This window comes from Leguminivora glycinivorella, chromosome 2 (assembly GCF_023078275.1).
Source record: "Leguminivora glycinivorella isolate SPB_JAAS2020 chromosome 2, LegGlyc_1.1, whole genome shotgun sequence".
NCBI lineage: Eukaryota > Metazoa > Arthropoda > Insecta > Lepidoptera > Tortricidae > Leguminivora > Leguminivora glycinivorella.
In genome coordinates this window covers 26,730,757-26,752,194 of record NC_062972.1, presented here as the reverse complement: position 1 = coordinate 26,752,194, position 21,438 = coordinate 26,730,757, and the positions used below count along the sequence as shown (strand labels likewise).

Below are 21,438 nucleotides of genomic sequence, written 5' to 3'. Positions count from 1 at the left end.
TTTAATGCTCAAAGGCGGTCTAGATTTGGAAATATTTTTGCAGTGTGTGTAATGATTACAGATTTAATTTTACTGCGGGTTATTTTATATTCTTCGCGATTTTTACTCGTAATTTTAAGTAAACGGGCCCGAATCGCGTAATTATGTTTAATTTTCTTCGCTCCCTCCGTTTTAGACGTGACTATACGCTAATGGGCTCGAGGTTGATTCAGGAGGGGGGGTCAGGGGGTTACATACCTTAAATATAATTACACGATTTGGTTCCGGTTACTTAACCTTAAAAGTATTTAGACACGTAGGTCTTGCCTGACACTTTGTTACACTACTAAAGAAATGCTATTCGATAACAAGCTACTGTATGTATTTGCAGCAGAACTCCGATCATATCGCGTTCGCATAAATAAATAACAAAGTAGCTTGAAGTTATTAGTGCATATTGATGGTGGACGACCCTTGCACAAAATAGTTCTAACGCACAATGCGAAGAAATAGAAGAGCGAGTGTTGAGTACTCGTCATACGCACGGGAGGAGACGCGCGGGCGGCGGGCGACGCACGTCATCGCGGCAGGCCTGCGAGCAGAAATACCTAAGAGCGAATACCGAATTAATTTATAAACTGTTTGGCCGGGATTTTAAGCTGTAATTAAGGCGGAATAAACCAGCCTAGAGATTAAAAATCTAACAGCGAGAGAGATTAAAATCTTTCGTCAATTAGCGTATTTGAATAGAAAATCTGACCAGCATAAGGATCTACTTTATAGTTATAGTGATGGACGTGAAGATCAGATCGTTTCCCGGTTCGATTTAAATAGATCGTTCGTTGCGCAAGTGATATGGTAAGTCCATATGCAATTTAGAACTACGAGTACATACATACATACATAAATAAACATTTTTCTAAAACAGACATTGGAACTTTGGCAATTAGAAATGAAAAACACTATCCTATTCCTAACTCATGGGAATATCTGGCTAGGATACCTAGAGAAATGTAGAATAGAAGACAATCGCTTTAAGTTCAAACACTTGAAGAATCTAAAACGTAAGCACGGAAATTCATTCCGCGTATCCGCATGTTATTTTGGTAGGTATTCCTCATATTATTCGATCGTCAATATATTTAGGTACTGAACTAATTGTAATAAACGAGGACAATAATTCATCTTGATAGCGCAGGTGGCAAGGGCCTACAACAGTCAAATCACTTTAAAGTTGTGTTGTTGAAAGTCAGGCTTAGGTACAGCTTCTTTAAAAAGCCCGTCACCTTTAACAAAAACCTACTAAATCTTTCAGCGGGCACGCATAACACGGGGAAATATTAACGGACAAGTTTCCGGCACGGCATTCATCTTTTAGCAGTTTACATACTAATCGACCGTACCATACTCGTACTTTTATGAGACTATTGACAAAAACTCCCGAGCGCTTGTAAATGGTGAACCAGCTTATGAATGATCCCTGATGACTGAAGTTCGTAATCATCGCGGGATCTTGTTATATTTGAAACCAGCCTCAAGTTTTTGAATGTGTTTTGTAAATTGCCTTAATTATTAAGCAAATACAGCTGTAATAATTAGGTGCGCTCGTCAATAATTGTGTTAAGTGTTGTGCAAGAAAGCGTTATTAGAAAAAGCATATACTTATTACTTCATTACAAAAGGAAATAGTGTAAGTTATAGGGTATGCAACCCGGTTAACCGGTTAACCGAAAAACCGGTTAACCGAGACTTTTTGGCCTCGGTTAAAAACCGGTTTTCAAAGTCTCTAACCGGTTAATAACCGAAACTATATTTATTTCCCAAAATGACCAAATTAGGCATAAAAAACCGGCCAAGAGCGTGTCGGGCCACGCTCAGTGTAGGGTTCCGTAGTTTTCCGTATTTTTCTCAAAAACTACTGAACCTATCAAGTTCAAAACAATTTTCCTAGAAAGTCTTTATAAAGTTCTACTTTTGTGATCTTTTTCATATTTTTTAAACATATGGTTCAAAAGTTAGAGGGGGGGGGACGCACTTTTTTTTCCTTTAGGAGCGATTATTTCCGAAAATATTAATATTATAAAAAAACGATCTTAGTAAACCCTTATTCATTTTTAAATACCTATCCAACAATATATCACACGTTAGGGTTGGAATGAAAAAAAATATCAGCCCCCACTTTACATGTAGGGGGGGTACCCTAATAAAACATTTTTTTCCATTTTTTATTTTTGCACTTTGTTGGCGTGATTGATATACATATTGGTACCAAATTTCAGCTTTCTAGTGCTAACGGTTACTGAGATTATCCGCGGACGGACGGACGGACGGACGGACGGACGGACGGACAGACAGACATGGCGAAACTATAAGGGTTCCTAGTTGACTACGGAACCCTAAAAAGGATCAAAAGTACGTAATTCTTCAATGTTTTGTAACAATAAAGATTTTTTATTACTTTTCATTGACAACATTACGCACCTGCACTGAATTTCTTAAAGAAGTCATAGTATAATCATGATTTTATAATCTAACTAAACGTGAAGATTAAACAATAGTCCCGAGTCCACTCAAATATACATTTTATACAGTAGAGTCCGGTTAGTATTACGACTCCGCATATACCTAACGTCCAACCGCTTACAATAACCGAATAACGGAAGCACAGGTATTTGTTTGGTTTTCATATGTGATATTATGAAAGTACATCCGTTTATTACGACTCCGGTTTTAACGACCAACCGCTTTTTACGACGTAATTTTATGCAAAATCCGTCCGTCAAGTCCGGTTACAACGACGAGCGACAACATTTTTACTAGTAAATTGAGGAAAACAAAGGTATTTCTGCCCCAAGCACGGCCCCCTGTCTTGCCTACAAGTAGCAAGATGAGATTGTGGTCATGTGACTTTTTGGAGCATTGGTTTTAATAATTTTAACAATTGGTTCGCCTCGGGTCTAATCTTATGAGCTAAATAGAACCCACTTTTTATTTTTCGATTGCGTATAAACTAGTTTTACTTAATAAAAAAATCGATTGTCATATTAATTACGTAAATCGATGTTCAAGGAATGCGACTATTTATTATTACGAAATACGATAGTAATTTGCCGGTGATGAGCAAGCACGCATACTAAAAAATGACATATTATCTTTAAACCGAAATGAAATTCGTTTTGTACGACGTCCAGTTAGTACGACGTAATATCAGCGGTCCCTTGGGCGTCGTTATAACCGGACTCTACTGCATATTTCAAATGATATTTTTAAAATAAAGGGAAAATGTAAATCTTGGTTTTCTTACGTTAATTCCTTGTACTACTAGTGTCTCTGGGAGCTGTAGACCTCCGCGACATGCTCAGAAAACGCACAACTGACAAATATTTAGTTCTTAAAGTGATTATCACAGTAAAGTCACGACAGTTTTAAGCGCCATATACGCTATGGGCACTCAAGTCCTTTATGGCAACTTCTGCATTTTACAAAATTTCCAAAAACTGGATAAAAATGATCTTCATCGTGCAAGTAATACCTGCTACGATATCATAAACAACAGAATTCTTGAAGGTAATGGTTATATTATTGCGTAGTACGGTAATTTACTAAAAATCCGCAAAACCGGTTAAAAACCGGTTAACCGGTTTTGAAGATATAGGTTCGGTTATTAACCGGTTTTTAAAGTTAACCGGTTTTTGCAAACCCTAGTAAGTTATAGGACTGATAACGAGCAACAAAGTAATAATTTATTATTTAAAGTAAACGATCCGCTTTCTTTTCAGGATTGCGGGCATTACACAATGACTGTTATTACTTGAGAACTTACCTATGGTGTTACAAACAGTCGTAAATTTTCTAACAGTTTCGTGCAGCATGATGGAAATGTTTTTTCTTTTATTTCCATTAAAGGTAAGTTCTCCGTATAATATGTGAGTGAATGAACTTTTAACTACCGACGCTTAGTGTACCGCTACCGACCCGACCCAGTATATTAAGTACCTATATTATTTTCAGCAATGTTCCACAAATTGCTCTCTGAAAAATAAAGAGACAAAATAAGAGGCATCCAAGTCTCAGACACAAACAAAGATAAGATTAATTTTGCCTGCAGCAATTTTTTTTTTGCCGTCATGGTTTAACAAAAAGATATTTACGATAACTTGAAAAAGTTTAAGGCGCAAAGGTGATTCAGACGAAATGTAGATGATCAGCTGGCCTAGACAAAATGACAATCGTTTACGCTAGACGCCGATCGAAACACAGTCGCCAATATAGAAAAGCGATAACGATATTCTCGTAAGCACTTGTGCATCTCAAAAAAGTTAATTTTGTCGAATCCGACAAGTATATCAGGCGATACTTATTTACCACCGTCATAGCCTAGTGGTTTAACTAATGTTGACTGGGCAAATTGAAATATTTACAAGTGCAAAAGGCTCGATAATATAAAATATGGCTAGTTATTTATTCTTATTTGCTATCTATCATGCTAATTACATATTTTCGGATCAAGACGTTTATTTGTATGCCAGGAAGATACAATGCACGTCTGCTCTGTGATTGCGCATTTAGTACTTAAGCTGTAAATATTACATGTTGTTATGTTTGTACTTAATTACAATAATCGGAATTGGTTATTTTAAATATAACAAAACGAGCTTTCATAGTGACATTAGTGACCTAGGCGATCGTAACCATGGTAACGAGTGATATGAAAAACTTGATCCGCCTAAATTCAAATGTTATTCCTATTCCGGTCGGCGGTAAAAATCCCGATACGCATATAAAATGCGCACGTTCCGCTAAACTACCTCAAATTTAAGAGCTCTCTTAAGGCCCTCTTACACATTTACGAGCAGATATAAAGTCTCACAGACACATTAACAATTTATCGCCGAATCTGTTTACCGTCGCATGTTAGACTGACGTGAATATAGCAATAGACTAGAATTTATTTCCCTCAGGGCAGGTGCGATGACATTTCATTTGGAAAAGTGAGAAATAGTTTGTGATTCTAGACTTTTGTGTTGTAAAACTTATAAAGATGAAAACCTATTTTTATTTTCTTTGATGCGACTGACATCCATCAATGCTCGTGACAGGATTTTGACCAACGAATAAAAAAACTCTAAAATACTTGAACAAAACTGAAAATCTGAATTAAGTACCTGTAAGCATTATTAAGGGAATATTTGACTAGCGGTAAGTACGTGCGACTTTCGTTCCGGAGGTCGCGGGTTCGAACCCCGGCTCGCACTAATGAGTTTTCGGAATTTATGTGCGAAATGTCATTTGATATTTGCCAGTCGCTTTTCGGTGAAGGAAATCATCGTGAGGAAACCGGACTAATTCCAATAAGGTCTAGTTTACCCTTCTAAGGTCAGATGGCAGTCGCTTTCGTAAAAAGTAGTGCGTACGCCAAATCTTGGGATTAGTCGTCAAAGCGGACCCCAGGCTTCCATGAGCCGTGGCAAATGCCGGGATAACGCAAGGAGGATGATGATTTGATGAACAAATTTGGTATTGCAAGAACTTCTCATAATCGTATTGATTTTTTGGAATGTGTAGAACATTACATCCGCATTAGTCCTCCTACATTGTATATTACTGACTCTGTAACTGTGTCTCTTTTGTTTCCTTTATGTACAATAAAGCTTATACATACATACATACATACATTACCTACAAACATTAAATTATCCCACAAGAACGCTCTTGAGTCCTTAAGCACACGGTGCAAAAAGCAACGTCAACGTTTTGGCACCTGACGAAGCGATCGGTCATCTCTGTCCGTATATTGCCATCGCAAAAGAATTACCTGCTCTTGTGAATCAGAAATAAATCCGCTGCCGAATTTGAATACATAGCAAAGAGGATAGAGTATAATAGATTAACTCATAGGATTAAAACTTTTGAACCTCAATTGGGCCCATATATTCTTAACTTTATAAGTGTTAAAATAATAAAATATAAATATTATCTCCATCTAGCCGAGAATCAACCAGAGGTCACCTAGACGACCATACATTTTTCTTGTTGATTCTGAGGATGTTTTTTCTTAGACCTGTTTATGCGGAGTTATAACTAAACGCCTTTGATAACTATAACTACCAAGGTCTATAGAGGCCTTCTTAAAATGGTGTTACCGAGCGATCGAATCGCCTGTTCTCTGTACGGCGATGAACAAACTACGTACAAGTGGGGGACCCGAGAAGGGGCAGTATTAACTATTTCTTGGATATAAGTTGATCGTGTACCGAATAATTTACATTTCGCTATATCACGCGAGGACTGACTAGACATTCGAATATGGAAATTTCAATTGTGAGTAAAAAAAAAGTTTTTCGGTGGTGGACTTGTGGTGTGTTGTTCCAAATATTTCCATGGTTCTTTTTTTAATATATTCATACCTACTAATGGTGTTATATCAGTGATACAAAACAATTACATATTAAATAGGTCCAATAGATCCATACATAGTAGTGCCTTTATAACGAGCCGTGTTTACTGTTTAATTAATGCATCTGTGTATAACGATTACGAAGATTAAGTAATGTACTAACATAGAATAGGTACCTATTTAACTTTTAAGTTTACATCAAAACATTGACTTTTAATTATTTTCATAGCCTACGTTTATTTATTATACTCACTTCTATTTGTAGTTATTGGCTACTAATCGGTTTCGCCCTTTGATGTTTTAATAACACTATTCAATTGAAAATTAAGATTAGATGGAGAAACTTTTTCTTGTCAGTGGTTTCCATAGTGTTGTCCATTGATTCACTGCCTATTATAGTTATTTGTTATACAAGGGGGCAAAGTTGTATTTTAACGCCGAGTGTGGAATTGAAAAACGAGCAAGTGAAAGGATTCTTTAGTTGAACCACGAGCGAAGTGAGTGGTTCGAGAATAGAATCCTGAACTTAGCGAGTTTTTCAATACACGAGAAGTAAAATATTATATTTGCACCCGTGTGTAACCACAAAACTTTTCCCCTCACTATAAGTATAGCGAGGAAACTACAACGCAAAAAATGCGTTTATCACTGCTTCCAGTAGTTCCACAGGCGGTAAATCATCTTCATTACTAGATTCACCTACTTTTATAAATTTTAAAGCAGTTAATTTGACTATATTCAAGGTCAAATTACTTTACCCACTAGTGGATAAAATGCGTTTTTACCCGCTGACATTAAAGGATAAAACACGTGTTTCCGAGGTAGTGAGGGGAAAAATTAATTTCATAATCTTATGGTTAAATTCACAAACATTATTTTTATTTTTATCATCAGCCTAATACGCCCAAGAAGCATATAAGGCAAGCATGGCATTATGAGATGAGCGAAAATATTTTACTAACCAGCCAAAAAAAAGTCCCATGTGTATCCTGACAAGATGGGATAACGACAAGTAGGTATCTAAAAGTGTTCATCCAATGGTTTTATGTGTACATTATTTAATTTATTTCTTACGAAGTTAGTCTTCTACCTGATATACATGGTAATTCCGAATGACAAAAATGCTCTGGTAATTCCGAAAGGGGAATCTTGATATGATGGAAATAATGGCCATTTTTGTGCGACTTTCGAAATTAGACGACTTTCGGAATTACCCTAGTGCACCTTATGTCAGGATGTAATCGTCATCAAGCCAGTGGTAGTGTACTCAAAATTTAACAACGACGAAATGCAGATTTTCAGAATGATCATATTAAATAAGTATACGACGAAGGTAATAGTATACGACCCTATACGATTAAATTAATTCCCGAACAAACCGCCACCGAAACAAAACGACATTCGCAAAAAAATCAAGAGTGAGTGAAAACCCATTTCTTTCCGTGACGACACGCGACGTTCCGATTGAAAGCTTCCACCTAGTCCCCGAATTGAACTTTATTGTATACAGCAGAAGACCTCTATGGCAATAGCAGGGTTGAAGCAGATACGAGTTAATGGTGGTAGTAGATTAGATACAGCAAGGTAACTAGCCAATGTCACAATCACTTACGCATCGTAGAGGCTGGCGTCAACTAGCCTCACTGAATTGAATGACAAAAAATTGGCTTCTACCTCTATACGATATCCAATGAACGCAGTTTCAGAGAAAATGTAGAAAGCGAATTATTGGACTTCGATTTGGCGAGATGGGGAGCCTAGTGGACGCCAGCCTTAAGAGTATCGGTAGCTATCGGGCAAAGTTGAAGTCACGAGACCTCAGGTTATCCTCCTACTAGATGGTGTGTTCAAATTACTTCACCCATGCAATTAAAACTGTACGAGTTAGTCTTCAACAGATTGTCATGATCAGGAAGCGTACTTTTCATGCTGATGACATTAATCTGACGTCTCGCTCCGTATAGGGTGATCCCAAATAGTTTTATTGTAAATTATTAATCATTAGTCGTCAATCATTTTAATCGTGTACAAATTACTTCAAATACAGTAGTCCATTTGGCATAAATAATACCTACTTGAAATGTTAATAAAATTATTAGATTTGTTTTTATAAAAAAAATTAATTAAATAGTATTGTTAACAGTACATAACAATAAATGCATAGAAAAGAGAATTCCTCTCTAACGTAAAGCACACCATCCTTCTTGCATTTATTACCACGCAAAGAAATTCATAACTTAAAATGATTGATGACTAATGATTAATAATTTACAATAAAACAATTTGTGATCACCCTATATGGAGCGTGACGTCAAATTGATGTCATCGGCACGAAAAGTACGCTCCCTGGTCATGATGTCACGAAGAAGAAGCTCCCTAGCTCCCTATCGGTCTTCTGAAGTAGCGCGACCGATACTGGGTTTCGATCGCGACGTAGCGTCAAGTCAACGACTGTCACTTCGGCTAGGCCGGCAGTAAAGTATAGGAAATGTAATAAATATCTGTGTTTCGTGTCAGTTTTGCTCGCATTGCGTCGAGTCAGCACAATTGGAAGTGATTTATTACGTTGTGTTGCTTGGGTATTAGGAAGGGTAAATAAGAATAAGTAAATGGGTCGAATTATACCGTTATCCGTTTAGTCGTCAGATTTGGATCATGGGAATCATTCATTCATTGTTCCCGACAATAAGAAGAAAAAAAAAACACAAACAAGAAATTGTTTTATCAGCTACCTGAACATTACTAATGTTTTGATGCCTCAAGCCATTTCAGATCATGAAATTACGGGTTTTGTAGTGTATGGTAGGCGAAGTGGAAAAAAATGACCTTTTTGGCCTATGCCTAGCAGTGGAACACAACACTAGATGGCTAACAAAATAGTTGTACATAATTAAAAAAATGTCTTTAAAATACCTATGTTTAATCCATACTAATATTATAAATAGGAAAGTGTGTGTGTCTGTTTGTTTGTCCGTCTTTCACGGCCAAACGGAGTGACGAATTGACGTGATTTTTTTAAGTGGAGATAGTTGAAGGGATGGAGAGTGACATAGGCTACTTTTTGTCTCTTTCTAACACGAGCGAAGCCGCGGACAAAAGCTAGTTGTTTATATTTTGTCTTATGTAAGGTCAAAAATAGTATTTTATACAATCGTGATATAATACAAAGCTTTTCAGTCGAGTACCATGTTTAGGCCACGAAGCTTGCTGAGTGGCCTAATAGTACGGTACGAGAGTGAAAAGCTTAATTATATCACTATTGTATACAATACTTTTTCTACGAGTCATCATCTTCATCATCAATGGACGGAAATATCATCATTCATGCAAGTTAAAATTAATGTTAATAGAGTCGTTCACCGTTGTATCAACATCGAATTACCTGGCAACCAATTGTTTGTAATAACCGGTTGGCCGATAACGCGACAGATAAAAAAAATGTGTTTCAGATGCAGGAAAATTTGCCAGGTATCGCAAATTAGTATAGAAATTGTATGAAGTTCTATTTTTGAAATTATTATAGTTAACTAAAGTCAACTATCATGAGCTTATTATAATTGAGTCGGAACTGCCATAGAGTATCCAACACTGAAAAGTTTGCACTTATAGTTTAGTCTGTGGTGTCCTAATTGACAGATTACAGTCGACAAGTAGAAAAAGATCTTTTATGCATCCGAGGTCACTCCATACCGCAAGTGTTATGTGGTACCGCCGTGACATAATCCCACGTATATAGCGGTTCACGTCTAATCTCGTGTGCTCTAATTGTAATTAGATTTGCTGCGTATCTCGCTACAGGCAGTTTTGTGGTTTCTTAGGACGCTTTGACATTATGCGAGAATTCGTAAATATTGCTGAATTGTAACCTCAACAGACTAAAATCGCATGTGAACGCGTCTGAATGTGCCTTTAGGACCTTATCGAACGATGAGAGTAACAAGTATAGGCCCTGGCTGCAGTAGCTGATGCAAAGAGGGGGAAAAAAGTGAAGAAGTAATTCGATAAACTTGGGAAACTGTAGTTGTTTTTTAACGGCAATTGCCAGTATTATATTTTAATTGGATAATGGATAGTTCAGTGATTTATCGGTGTGAAACTAATTATTAGGTTAATATTTAATAAGTATACTTTATGTCCGGTAGACTAAACCAGTTAATCATAGTTCCAGGACCATTTTTTTTGCTTTGGCCGGTCTGTCAAATAGTGTTAACACAAGCGTGACACAATTTTATTTTAATTAGAGTTTGGCGTACCTAGTCGTCGGTGAAATCACTATGTAGGCTGAGTCTAAACCACAACACAACGACCCGTAACAGGTTGATATAGAAGTATATTAGCCATGTATGTAGGACGCCATGATGTGTAATATACCTACATAATTACATTAGTTACTTACATTACTTATTAGGGCGGATTTACACGGTGAGAGAACTCGCATGAAAGTTTCATTGCATTGCGGTATTTGATTGATATGCTGAAATGTCTGTAACCTCAAAAGTCCGCAATCATTTTATAATTAGCATGTTTCAGTTAAGAGGCCGTCAATATCAAAAAGTAGAAAATCGTAAAATTGGTAGTTTTCTACGTCCGGTTTTAGTTTCAGTATATACTTATTGATAAGAAAAGCACTTGTTTTAAACAGCGCGTATTCTTATCTACAAAATCAGTAGTTAACATCAAGGAAAAGTTACTCCCTGAATTAATTATGATTTTTTTCCTGACGCTAGTTTAAGAAAACCCGCAAATAGTGCTCACGTCTGAGTGAGCTGAGCTCAATTTTGTATACTTTAGGCTGCTAAAATTGATGCTGTCGCATTACTTATATCCTAAACTAAAAATTCAGTAGTTTACATGTGTGTTATCATGCTACTAAAATACAGTAAATGGAAGTTAAACGACATCAATATTTGTCTAAAAATACTTCAAATCAAATGGCAATTACTTCGAAAACCTTTTAGGCAAACAAAAGGCTTTCTTGATAATTATAAACTTTAAGTATGTGTATGCAAAATTGTGTGTAATACAAATCAGGAAACACTTCCAATTTTAGATACATACTTACTTAAAGTTGTAACTAAAATGCGGTCGGCCCCTGTCGGCATCTTCATAAATTTGAATATGTACGACCGTGTCTTAGTTTTAAAATAATGTTATTTTATAAGCTAGATAACTGGACTACAGAATTATTACCTTTTCATATTATTCCTTACAAAGAGAACGAATAAAATCAATGTTGAATATAAACTTTCGTATATTTTCCATACAAACGTCAAAACTGCGAACAGATTCTATTTAGTCAGACGCCCGATCGGGCTCGTTTGGAGCGGACGTGTCGCCAAATTTGCTCCAATGACATTTGTTTTTGACACTGGAAATCATATACGGATACAAAAAGATTGCCAGTGCTATGAATGTATTCAAAAGTAATATGGTAAATAAATATCGTCACGTCTAAAAGAGTCTCAGTTTAAAATCGTTTTTTTTGTGTTGTTTATTACTTATTATTGTTGAGAAATAAAAAAATATATGTAACTTTAATACAATGATAAGAAATATAGGTATTTTTTGTCTTCTAAACTTTATTAAAATGAAAGAGTTTTAAAATTAATTTTAACTCGTTGGACTTTATTTTCATTATACTGGTCACATTATTTAGTGTGTCAGTGTGTGTAACATTCTCTATCGCGAAGAGACATTCAGTGTGGCGTATGAAAAAACTAACAGAACTAATCATTATAATTATATTCTATAAACGATTATTTACGTAAATGGCGAAATTATTAATTGTAATAATATATTATCTTATCACAAAATTGTTCTGTATGACTTACCTTCTTACGTTCAATATAATTTTTTAATGGTGTTTGCACACGGGGCACGTAACCTTAGATTCAGACAACTTTAACTAAATTTTGAAAATTATTATTTTAATGAAGAATTCTATATATGGCAACAATTTTACATGTAAACTGACTGTCAACCTCTGTTCATACATAACCTCAACCTTTGTCTCAGTGCATTTATAACGGATGTTATAATGGCTAAACCGATCAGGAACAGTGAATTATTTTAATTCATTCGGAAAAGGGTTTAACCATTTATAATTAGAATATTAAACGAAGCACTGTTTTTTACACCAGAGTTGTTTTGATTTTATATGGTGTTTGCACAAATTTATTTTGAAAAATAATCGGAGTCAATTCGTGTGAGATGGTAACACTAAATTGACACTGTCCGCAATCTAAACACGCGGCAGCGTGTCAAGCCAAGTTCAAGTAACCGAACTGGCAGACAACATCGTGTGTAATATTACACGAGCTATTTGGAGCCTCTATGGGCGTCCTCACAACAAAAACTATTTCACATAAACGTCTTAAATTTGGCTCTTATTATTTGTGACATACATATTATGTGCCTGTCGTGATTGTTTCACCGGATGGTCTGATCGGAAGATTAGACCATTTCGTTGGATCTCCTTCTTGTTTATGTCTTATTATTTGTAACGTTTATTTTGTGTGTGTGTTAACGATTAAATTAATTATATTCTATTCTATTCTATTCTATTATAAAAGTTATAAGAAATGATATTTTATGTCATCAATTATCATAAAACATTTTAAGGACTGCCATTGAACTTGGCACCCGTTTAGATCTCACTGCTTTTGTCGTTGACGCCAACAACCAAGGCATATATAATATTGAACTTGGCTCATATTTCCCTTTTTTGGTTTTGATGGGATTTTAACGTTACAACTGATCTTCAGTGAAACTATAGACCTGTCTTAAGTTCCTCTCACTTAGGTCACTGACCTCTTCCAGTAAATTGCGGTAGTGTGCGAAAAGTATGTTGGTGAGTGTGACGTGCGTTAGTGTGTGTAAATGGGGTAATTTGACAGATACTGAATTTTTACCCATCGTGACGGGCTCTTAAAGTAAAGGTTCAGTATTTGCATACAAATACTAGCTTACATTTTGGTCACACCAAAAAAGTACTTTCGGTACTATCAAGCCAGAGATTCGGTTTTGGCAAAGAAATCGTGTTTTGATCGAAGTAGCAAAACATCTACTTTGGTTTTTTTGTTATTCTTGAGATCTCCGTCAAGATTTACGGAAACGGTAAATAAGATTATGTTAGGCACTGTGTGCGGTCCGTACGAAGCCTACACAATGAATACAATGTCATACATGGTTGCAGTTATTATGCATAATGTGTACCTATGCGCTTTTATGCGTTTATGCTTTATGGACTTATGCCTAGTGGGGCTGTCACGAAGAAATTTTACTAGTTTATTTAGCGTTTCATTCATTCGTACATTCAATACGTTCAGCGCTTAAACGAATATAGTTTTCGACAAAATAATTAACCACATAGAATGCTTTCGCTTGTCTGAAAAAAAATAGGAATGTATAATGCGACTTTGGACCGGAATCGATGGAGGCACATTGTCCCTTCGAAGGTTTCCAGCGACCACGATCCTCAGTAACGAAGGACCGATTCAGAGAGAGAGATGCGATGCGAATTGCTACTTCTCATTTTTGTCTAACCAAATTTCGGAGCTACCATTTTTAACTTACCAAAATTCCACACGATTAACATTAAAACTTTGTTTAATTTAAACAAAGAGAAAACTACTAACAAAAATAATTAACCAGCTACCTAATTCTACCTAGACGTTCGTTTTGTTTTGACACACCTAGACTGAGTCGCAAGCTTAAAACGATATTTGCGCTTACATGATGTTTGTATTGAACACTGTTGTTAATGAAAGTTGTTAAATGTACTAGTTTATGAATGGAGGAGTCATTATTTACGGTGACGAGAAGCATTGCATGACGAAAGTCGGTGGTGTAACATAGATGACACGGTGTTTTCGATTTCGAGTGTACGAGATTATAATACAGTGAGTAAATGTCACGGCAAAAGCGAAACTTTGGGCATTTTCACTCCTACACGGTACACGTGTATCGTTCAAAATAATTAAACTGGAGAACTTGGTACAAAGCTCAGCGCCCCTGAAATTAAATAATTCATTACTAGCGACTGTAAGTTGCAAACCTCGCCATTTAGAATAAAAATCTATAAACTAAATCCACCTAAAACTATAATTATCGAACTTACTTATCAAGTTCCACGAGAATCGTTAGAAAATAATATATGTATACGACTTGTACAGGAGAACATCCGGATATGCAAATAATTTATGCCCGAGCTGAAAATACATATAACATATCTCAGGTGCAACAGGTATCTATTTTCGTAATAGTACATTGTGCAACAAGGGAGGAAAGAGGTCTTGTACCTTACTTAGGCCACTCGGCCGGTACTCAATTTTTATAGCCTTCGTAAAGTTACCATAATATAATATACTATAAGTGTCCGCCAAAAACGATTATGAAGTGTCAACATTTAATTTTTTAATCAGTTTGTCAAAGATACTGCTAAGAAGTGCATTTATTTCGTGTGACATGTTAAGACTGCCAGATTGTAAATTATAACAAGTTATCGGAATAAAATATACTTAATAAATGAAAAACAGAGTAAAATAATTGTAAAACATAAATAAAATGTACATTTAATACCTTATAATACTTTTGATAGCTTAATAGTAAAATTTTGGTAGTGCAACTAAAATCCTTGGCTGATTAAAACAGCCTGTGCCTGAAGTATTGTAAGGATAGGTATTAATTTTTAAATCTAAATCCATTATTCCCTTGGGAACTAAATAGTACATTATTTTTCAGTACACGTAGATGCAAATGACAGATTTAAACAGCAAATGTGATGAAAAATTAATTATTGTCGTTGAGAATGCCAAGTCCTTCATGTGCACGATTTAAAATAAATAATACCTTATGGGCCTGTGGCTATATATTGTCAATCAAAAAATTGAGCGTTTTTGGCATCTCACCGACGCTATCTAACATTAGATTTTTAGACCAACTGACGTTATTCCTCTCGTCTCGTTGTACACAGTTAAGTAACTACAACTAATAACCCATAGATCACCGAACGCGAAGGTGACACTGTCACAATATGTTTACATACGAATCGCGAATTATCTAACTGATTTCTCTGTTTGACAGTTTGTTCTGCATGATTGCTGCGTTCTTATATTCATTCGCGATTTCTACCGAGTCAATAAACGCTCATGTTATTTATAAATTGTATAAACGCATGCCATTGACTGTTATCATTGATAAACATAACACCAAATTACGTCACCTGTTTGAGAGGTTAATTAATAATTTGCCAATGTGTATCATTTATTTCTGACAGTAATATCCGTACAACGCTAACATGCAATGAAACTTATGGCCGTTGAAGTCATTATAGGAAACGACATCGTCTTTAACAAACAATATTTACAAGACAAGAAAAGTAGAACATAACATGATCCAATCAAGCAAACGAGCATTTTACAAGTTTGCATTTTTAAACATTATTTCTATCATACTAACACCTCAACCACCAATTAACACCATACTGTTTTAATAAACATATTAACAATTCAAATCAGAACCGACAATCGCTGTAAAAAATTAAGTACCGTATAAATATCCGTCCAAATGTCCAGACCAATTATCAATTTCCACAATATGCTTCCCTGATCCGTCAACGAGCAAACTAAAAAGAATGTACGGCTCTCATAGCACTGACTTGAGGTTGATTTTACTTTATCAAAGTGTCTAAATCTAAGGCGGTTTTACAAGCGGCGGTAGCGTTGCGTGTAATGGCTCACGTACATACGCCGTTCAGACGTCGGCGGCAATTCTGTGCGTTTCCGCGTTGACCGTAATGGCGGTGCGGCGAGGAAGTTCGTTAGCGGTTGCAAATTTGAAATTGGAATTACATGCGTGGACGTAGTGCATATTCATATTTAGAAAATAAACGCTTGCAGGAATAACGTTTGCTTAAGTACCTAAAACTCGTAACAGACAATTACGGTTTTATACAGTCTTCAAGTATAAAATACCTACATAAAACAACGTTAGTGACACCAATTGCACTATAGCGAGGCATTGACAACATAGCTACCTGTCCTATCAACTTAGCTTAGAATGATTCCAGGGGCCCATTTCTCGAAGCTAAAGTTACAATTTACAAGCGGCTGTCAATGACTAATATGACCAGTTGGAAAGAGACCTCCGCTTGTAACTTGTAACTTTCAGTTTTGAGAAATTGGCCCCAGATCTTTTTATAAGGTATAGCGGGACAATTTCAACTGGGGAGCAAATGCAAATGATCCATTTTTTTTCCATGTTTTACAATGTTTGCATTATTAATCAGACGACTGGTTATATATGACACGCGTGTTCAGTGTGGATACATTTGTAACTCAACTTAACAGTGTACCCAATAATGGAAAAAATTGATCAGTTACAACAGTCCCCCAGTCGGGATTTGCCCCGCTGTACCTTATTTATTTATTTTATTTATTGATTCAAAAAATTTACACAGCATTACAGCGGACTAATACACTGTGAAATTGATAACAGACAGTATTTATACAACTAGGAACATAATACAATCTAAAAAGGTAAAAAAAAAAAAAGAAAAACACAGATAAACTAATACAAGATCTTATCTCTATTAACTTAGCTTAATCTGAGTCTAGACTCTTTTTTTATAAACTTAGTATTCTATCTTTCTTTTTCAGCGCACGTTAACCCTGCTGCTGCTCGTGGCATCCACGCTGGCCCAATTCGAGGGTTACCATGGCTACGAACACGACATAGACGCCTACAGCTTCAAGCCAGCCTTGCCGCCCCAGAGCCTAGACGACCACTACCATCATGAAGAGGACGAACTCGACTATCACGTGAGTTCTATGCATTTTTTCAACACAGCGCAGAGGTAAATGCGTTTATTCATCTCACCATCGGCATCGGTCTGAGGAGTCTTAATTACACCTACTGATGCTTGAGGTGTCTATGCTGGCCCAATAAGACGGACATTACATATTCCCCTATAGCTTGAAGCTGACAATGCCGCTCTGGACTAGGAAACCACCACTATAAACAAACAGGACGAAATTGACTACATTGAGAATTATTTTTATTCGTATATTGATTGTATACGCTGCCTATTCGATAATATCGATATATTTTGCGGTTACCATTTACCATTTATTTTGTCCTAATTAATTAAAAACAATCACGATAATATAAGCCGATGTGTTTCGATCAATCATTCATTACACATAGTATATTATAATCCGTTTCCATAGGTAGTTTTATTTCATTAGCATAATTATATTACAGGAAAAATCATGGACATCATTTTCACAACATAAATAAACTGGTTTTGTGGAACTATTGAGATCAAAGATTGAATAACAAGTATTTAAAGAGCAATCATTGAATTTTTCAGGCGCATCCGAAGTACGCGTTCGATTACTCCGTGAAGGACCCTCACACCGGCGACGATAAGGAGCACTGGGAAACACGGGACGGCGACAAGGTTAAAGGTATGATACATAACCTAACCACATAATTAAAATTTTGAAAAAACCCCCGACCGCGACTTAGTAGACCGATTTTCATGAAACATGGCTAAGAACACTCCTGACGAACTCAGCTTTCAGACAAAAAAAAAACTAAAACTATATCGGTTCATCCGTTCGGAAGCTACGATGCCACAGACAGAAACACACACAGACAGACAGACAAACAGGCAGACAGACAGACACGTCAAACTTATAACACCCCGTCGTTTTTGCGTCGGGGGTTAAAAATTCTCATTATTTTTTGTAGTTTTGAAGTTTGAATTAAGTAGCAAGTAAGGTAGATTCACGATAACCTAACCTAACAACAAAATTAAAATTTTGAAAAAACCCCAGACCGCGACATAGTGGACCGATTTTCATGAAACATGGCTAAGAACACACCCGACTAACTCAGCTTTCAGACAAAAAAAAACTAAATCAAAATCGGTTCATCCGTTCGGGAGCTACGATGCCACAGACAGACACACACACAGACAGACAAACAGACAGACAGACGGACAGACGGACAGACAGACAGACAGACAGACAGACAGACAGACACGTCAAACTTATAACACCCCTTCGTCGGGGGTTAAAAACCGGCACGAATGAAATGAACGAAACGTTTATTATGTCAGTGATACTTGCGTTGGTATACAGTTGTAACTGTCATTGCCGAAATTTTTTTATCTGAAAGTTGAATTTTCGGGTTTGTATGAGATTTTCAAAATTTCAAACCTAATGCGGGGCTGAAGATGGTGATTTAAAAAGCTGAAATTTTCACAAAGGCTTCATAGACTAAGGGTCATTGATTGATAAATATTAGGTTTGCTAATTCCAGAAAACTGTTTTTTTTCTACTCGTTGACTTTAATCTGTCAATTAGGACACCACAGACTAAACTATATGTGCCGACTTTTCAGTGTTGGATAGTCTTTGATACTTAGTCAACTATAATATTTCATTACACTTCAGTTTAGTTCAAAAATTCAAAAATAGAACTTCATACAAGTTCTATACTAATTTGCGATACCTGGCAAATTTCTCTGCATCTGAAACACATTTTTTTTAATCTATCGCGTTATCGACCAATCAGAGGCGGTTATTACAAACAATTGGTTGCTAGGTAATTCGATGTTGATACAACGGTGAACGACGCTATTAACATTAATTTTAACTTGAATTATGATATTTTTCGTCCATTGGTGATGAACATGATGACTCATAGAAAAAGTATTGTTATACAATAGTAATATAATTAAGCTTTTCACTCTCGTACCGTACTATTAGGCCACTCAGCAAGCTTCGTGGCCTAAACATGGTACTCGACTGAAAAGCTTTGTATTATATCACGATTGTATAAAATACTATTTCGATCCACCCTATTAACTAACCGATTCTTAATTAGATAGTTCATGTTTCGTCGTTTAATTTAAGTTAATAAATTTCAAATTTTCAATAAAACAACTTAATCAAATGATTGTAAATTCCAGGCAGTTACACGCTGACCGAAACCGACGGCACCAAGCGAGTGGTAGAATACGAGGCGGACGACAAGAACGGGTTCAACGCCGTGGTGCACAAGATCGGCAAGCCCGTCGAGCACGTGGAGCACATCAAGGCGGTCAAGTACGAGCCCATTCAGTACCATCACGAGTTCAGTCCGCAGCAGTTCGATGAGGGCTTCGTGCCTATTGCCGGGTACGCGCATCATTAGGCTAGAGATAGGGATGGTATTATGTGCTAAATTATTTCGTTTTTCAAGTGCTTGTGACAACTCATTGATATTGTTGCTTTTGTTATTCACCCTTTTCTCTTTTCTGAACGACTAAAGTTTAGTCCGCAGCAGTTTGTTGATGGCTTTTTGCCTATGGTATTATGTACTAAATTATTTCGTCATTTTCAAATGTCTGTGACTAAACACATCGTTGCTACTGTTATTGAGCGTTGTACCATTTTTTAGATGGCGACAAAATGCTTTAAATAAGTACTAAATTTAATACTGTCAAAAGAAATGCTACTACATGTTAGATTTTTATGTTAGATTGTCAACGTTACTTCGTCATTTTCAAGGATGCTTGATAACAGCAACTGTTTGGCCATTGTTAATTAGCTAAATAAAAAAATCCTATATAATGAAGACATAGCAAGTAAAGACGAAACCGTAATTTTAAAGATTTTGGCCTGTGGCTTGTCTGTGCCTAATAATATTATTATACCTGAAGACTGTACCTGTTTTACTTGTTAACTTTTTAGTTTTAGTTTTTAAGTAGTGTACAAAATACTTGCAATATAATAAATTGTTAAAAAATAAGTATTTTTACTTTGCATGCGGCTATGTTAGAGCACTTACCTCTGAGCCTGAACCAGCTAGAGGGGATGGTTCTCGTATCGTAGCTAATGTATGGAGAACATGATTGTAGTGTTCGCTCGAGTTAACCCTTCGTATCCTTTTGACAAACATTAAATCCAACTGTGACGTGACAATTCGACTGTGGCGTATACGGGGCCAGGCATCGAAAATGAATTTCTATTTTTATTGTTTTATGTTTTTTCAATCAACGTCACTCTAAAATAAATCGCGAATCGTTTTGTGTTAGTTTACTTTCGGGCTATGTTCACTTAAGTTTCCTACATCTGGCGACCGTGACAGGACTGTTAACTGAACTTACCTCTGAGCCAACGCCAGCTTGAGGCGGTCGTTCTCGTATCGCAGCTGTTGTTCGACGGACTCTCCGGGGGGCAGTTCGGAGCGCTCGGGCGCCGCCGTGGACGCGAGGGGCCCTCGCGGCGCCCGACCTACTGTCGCATATCCACCCTACGGGAAAGAGAGACTTGTTGAAAACCATACCAATTTACAAATAGCTGATAGCTACGATACATCGTAGTTTAGCCACTAGATCCGAAGAATGACGGAACTAAATCAGATGACGGAGATCTGATGTAGTGCGTAAAGTACTATTCAAATATTTCTACGGCTATGACGGATCTTATTTTACTGATTCAATACAATAATACAGTACAATACAAATCATTTATTCGTGATAAGCATAACAATACAAACACATTTAATACAATACAACAACACAAAACATATTAAAAATATCGGATAGATAGGACGTGATAGGACGTAGTGCGAAACCACTCTTAAAGTTGGAAAAGGTGTAAATGTGTTCTGAGTGGCATACACAGTTCACAGTAGATATTTCCAAAGACCTAAAATTGTTTGATTGCGGTAGTCTTACGATGTATATGGCTTTGAAATTATATTAAATAATGGAACTTTTTAGTCATTTATTTAATATTGCATTGTCATGTACGTAATAAGGTGTTAATTTACATTTGGTTCCAGTTCATGAAACCCTGTAAGGGCACACAATAGTACAGTTCTATTATTTTAATGTTTAAAATAAATTAATAAAATAACTTAATTTAAGTAATACATTACATAAGTTGATTAATTTAGGAATTTTGACAGTACCTATGTTGTTTTAGAAAATCGTTTTAAATGGGGTGATCCCACATACATAATCTTATACTTTTGTTGTATATTTATTTATTTATTTATTTATTTATA

The 21,438-nt window shown here is 36.2% G+C and overlaps 2 protein-coding genes across 2 annotated transcripts in view; one reads left to right on the top strand and one right to left on the bottom strand.

The window, feature by feature from the left end:
* The window catches only part of LOC125239150 (homer protein homolog 2), a 38,272-nt gene that overhangs the window by 5,346 nt on the left and 11,488 nt on the right, over positions 1-21,438 (bottom strand). Inside the window, exon 6 of the mRNA XM_048146657.1 lies at positions 20,534-20,679. Coding sequence (XP_048002614.1) covers positions 20,534-20,679 — 146 coding nt within the window. The remainder of the gene's footprint in view (positions 1-20,533; positions 20,680-21,438) is intronic.
* LOC125242321 (cuticle protein 7-like) lies at positions 6,173-20,205 on the top strand. Its single transcript, XM_048151095.1, has 4 exons — positions 6,173-6,300; positions 17,035-17,196; positions 17,748-17,844; positions 19,355-20,205. Exons 1-4 carry the CDS (start codon positions 6,286-6,288, stop codon positions 19,576-19,578), a joined length of 498 nt encoding a protein of 165 aa, XP_048007052.1. The 5' UTR covers positions 6,173-6,285; the 3' UTR covers positions 19,579-20,205.

What these genes read in the sequence shown, in the direction of transcription:
- LOC125242321 (XM_048151095.1), top strand. An exon ending in AGGACGAACTCGACTATCAC is followed by an intron (nt 17,197 to 17,747) that starts GTGAGTTCTATG and finishes TGAATTTTTCAG; the next exon opens with GCGCATCCGAAGTACGCGTT. An exon ending in GGACGGCGACAAGGTTAAAG is followed by an intron (nt 17,845 to 19,354) that starts GTATGATACATA and finishes TGTAAATTCCAG; the next exon opens with GCAGTTACACGCTGACCGAA.